Source organism: Limulus polyphemus, unplaced genomic scaffold, assembly GCF_000517525.1.
Source record: "Limulus polyphemus unplaced genomic scaffold, Limulus_polyphemus-2.1.2 Scaffold1732, whole genome shotgun sequence".
NCBI classification, from domain to species: domain Eukaryota; kingdom Metazoa; phylum Arthropoda; class Merostomata; order Xiphosura; family Limulidae; genus Limulus; species Limulus polyphemus.
Window position 1 is genome coordinate 92,108 of NW_013667342.1, and position 3,825 is coordinate 95,932.

At 34.3% G+C, this 3,825-nt stretch overlaps 1 protein-coding gene across 1 annotated transcript in view; it reads right to left on the reverse strand.

Annotated features, from left to right (window-relative positions):
* LOC106464744 (nostrin-like) overlaps nt 1–2,248 on the reverse strand; it is a 52,169-nt gene extending 49,921 nt beyond the window's left edge. Inside the window, exon 1 of the mRNA XM_022392533.1 lies at nt 1,941–2,248. Coding sequence (XP_022248241.1) covers nt 1,941–1,967 — 27 coding nt within the window. The 5' untranslated portion in view covers nt 1,968–2,248. The remainder of the gene's footprint in view (nt 1–1,940) is intronic.
* Nucleotides 2,249–3,825: the final 1,577 nt, after the last annotated feature.

Here is a 3,825-nt window from a genome sequence, read left to right on the forward strand (position 1 = left end):
AAAGGGCAGGCAGCTAGTCATCACCACCCCCCACCAACTCTAGGGCTACTCTTTTATTAACGAATAGTGGGATTGATCGTAACACGGCTGAAAGGACAAGCATGTTTGGTGTGACGGGGATTCGAACCCGCGATCCACAGATTGCGAGTCGAACGCCCCTAACCACCTGGCCATGCCGGACCTAATAAAAAATTTTCCGTCGATATGTATCAACTTATTTTTACGTTGCTTGTAACACTGCCCACTGACCTCTTTCTACTCCCTATTAAAATATCCACTTATAAGCGTTATTTTTACGATGAACATATTAGATAAAATCAAAAACATATTTTTTAGTTTTTAAAGGGAGATAAAATTGGTTCAATTTATTTATAATGCTGAAATAAGATATTTCACTTAATAGTTAACGACTTTTTTTTAATAATGCAAGAAATTTCATTTTCCTGTGGAAGAAGACGATTTGATATTCAATGGAAATGACTGACTGGCATTAATACTCTTAGTAAAAGGTTGCCTCAAAACTCTAACCCATTTTTAGAAATACATTCGAAAATTATATTTTAAGTCTGGTACATCAGTTGTGAAGCTGACTTTATGACACTTGTTGTTGTTTTATTAGTGCACGTTGCCCAACGCAAAATAATCTAACCCCGGATTTTTGCGTTGCAACTCCGTAGACTTACCACTGATCTGCCGAACGATCTTTATGACAAAAAATTAACATAACTTAAGGCATTTTCAATACATCGTAGAAAAACTTATTGTGCCAATTTAAGTAGCATTAATAACACCAGCGTCCTAATTTGGTGATTATTAAGTTAAACTGTCCTTCCTGTCCTTTTATAACGCCAGTCGGCACAAACAGAAATAAAACTTACACCAATAATAAGCCGCACAATACAGTGTATTATATGATTTAAGTCTTATGTCTTCACATGGAATAGCATGAATGCCAGTTTCATTTTCCAGCTGTTTCAGGTATACCACGGTCAAACGGATATTTCGTGGAACCAACTGTGACTTCTGTCGCTTTTCCAGACGGAGATCCTTCTGAATTGTGTTGCCTGGAGCACGTGAGCAACTTTTTGAACTTGCTAAATATACCTGCTAAAATACGCCACGCTTTGCTCACCACGGTTGGAGTACAGCTTGTTGCAGACTACTTTCTGAATGGTCTTGGTATCTCAAATTGACCCATATTCCTTCGTTTTCCAATACCATTAATTTCAAGGGATGTACCCGTTTTGGAATTTCTAAATCCATGATATAATCACATTTTTATGTTCTGAATGTATGAATATTTTGCGGCCGAAAGGGCCGTTACATACCATTCCCAAATGCGATCACTTTTCGATGACATCACAACTACCCACGAAACGACAATGTCAAAACGTAGTTCTGATACATGTCTAACAGTAAAATATATTGGCTGTGGTTTTCAAGTGATTTGCTGATTTGGATATTCAAAATTATTTTATTATAGCATACTCAAACCCCTTTTACTTGATAACGCGATCACTTTCAGAAGGCGAAACTTTCCGAGAAATGAAAATACCGTGTTTAACAGAAAGTGAAAATATCGTTACATTTCTGGTAAATTCTTTATCACTTGTTTTTCTTCACAGTCAAGAATAAGTCTTTTTCCCACCCGACTCTTATGGAAAATAAATTATAAAAGTTCATTTAAGTTCGAGTTATAGAGCAGGATGTTAAACAACTTTAAACACTGCACCATACATTCAGTGTTATTGCTCGTAATGGTATCAATATCATCATGACCGAGTAATTTTCGGAAAATTATAAACAATTAAATTTTGACAAGGTAAACTGGTTTGATTAGTATGTTTTAGTATTAAAATTAAAATTATATACGACTACGAGTAGCTATTGACACAATCCCAATCAGGCAAATATAAAAATAAATATCAATTTATACTCACCTTAAAAGTGTCTTTAAAGAGCGCCATATCCTGGTTTTTTAATTACATGCTCTTTACCGGTATGTCTTAAACTATTGCATTTTCTTACAAATTACCTGGTCGAAGTTAATAAGGTGTTCAAAATGTTTAGTTCACAGAGATTTACTTACGGCTTCATCTATGTTGCGATATTTTATACTTATATATTATTGTTGTACTGCTATCGTTCTAACGTTTGTTGCAACATATCAGTTCTCCATGAATACGAAATTATTGCTTATATACATGAAAAACACACGTGCCCAACACACGTTTCAAACACACTCCACAACCACTGAGTTTACAATGGAATGGCAGTGAGACAAGTGCTGAGATTTAAACAGGTTCTACCAAACCGAGGCTACGGTGTTGTCACGTGAGAACGAGTAACGGCACACAACGTAAATGTATTGAGATTTTGATTGTGTTATATATACATATATATATATATTACATAAAAAATTATATTTAAAATGTCTTAGTAATTTTATATAACTAACACCAAAGATTTAATTATGCTTTATGGTAAAATAGTCAGACATAAAACTGATATGAGTCATCAGAACTTCATTCTGAATAACCATTGATAATTTGATACCTGCCCCTCACTTCCTAGGTCTATATTTTGAACTTCAGTTCAAATGGGTTTAAATTTTATTATTTTTACTGGTGCATCAATTGACGAAAATAATCGCCAATACTAGTTATATTTATTTATACAATAATTTTGGGCATTATAAAACCACATTATATTTTATCTAATAAATTAAACTTTAACCAAACTTTCTATTATGGAAATTACCATAGTTTATACATATCTCTAAGTCTAAGGAAAAATCGTTTTACTTCGTACTAACGATTTGGCTTGAACTTAGAAGTACTAGTACTAACTTAAATTACTATAATCTTTAGACTTCCAATTTTTCATCAATGTATCGTCATCTAGTTCCGGAGATCAGGACAGGCCTATGGGTCAAGCAGTGACGTAGTGAGGGTGTCTGGCGCCCGAAGGCAAAACATAATTTGGCGTTTCCTCAAATCTCAACTCAAGTGTTCACAAAATTGATAAATTTCCTATCAACTATGAGATGTCAGTGTATTTTAATCAATCAAGCACTGAAAACCAAGGGATTTCCTTAGACATGGTATTTCTGATGATATAGTAATATTTGATGTCAAGCATAAAAAACAAAACATTTTAATGAACCTTAGTCTTATGGGAACATCTAAATTCTGGAAAATGTTTTGTTAATTTGGAGCCCCCTGTATCCCCTTCACAAGCCCGTAGCCAGGTCTGGAAGTAGGGAGTTATTTTTTATCCAAAATGGAACTCGTTTCATGTGTAACTTTAGTGCCCAAGGACGAAAAAAAAAAAACCCGAAATATGTAATGGTTCCTTTATTATCACTGCAAGTAAAGATTTCGAATAAATTTCCTATGATAAATATGAAAATGCCATTTTCGCATGTATGGACAGTGTTACAAAAGCAATTATATAATGAGAAGCCATCATCTAAGAAAAAATAAATATAATGATAATAGGCGAACGAACTCCGGCGGGAGTGGAGGGGGGTTCGTTTGCATCCTCAAATCCCCCTGACTACGGGCTTGCTATGGGTTATAGGCTTAATATTACATCTAACTAAAAAACAAGTGACAAAAACTAATAAAAGTAGCTTCAAAGCTTAAAATTTGTGATAGATATAACGTCATAAAATTGAAGAATGTTTTTGATCTTCAAATTGGTCCTGAGCTTCATCGGCCTTGTAAAAAGCAAAAACATAAAATCACTCAACATGAGCGAAATGTTGACCACACCGGTAGCTGATGGTTTGTTTGTTTGTAATCAAGCACAAAGTTACACAAT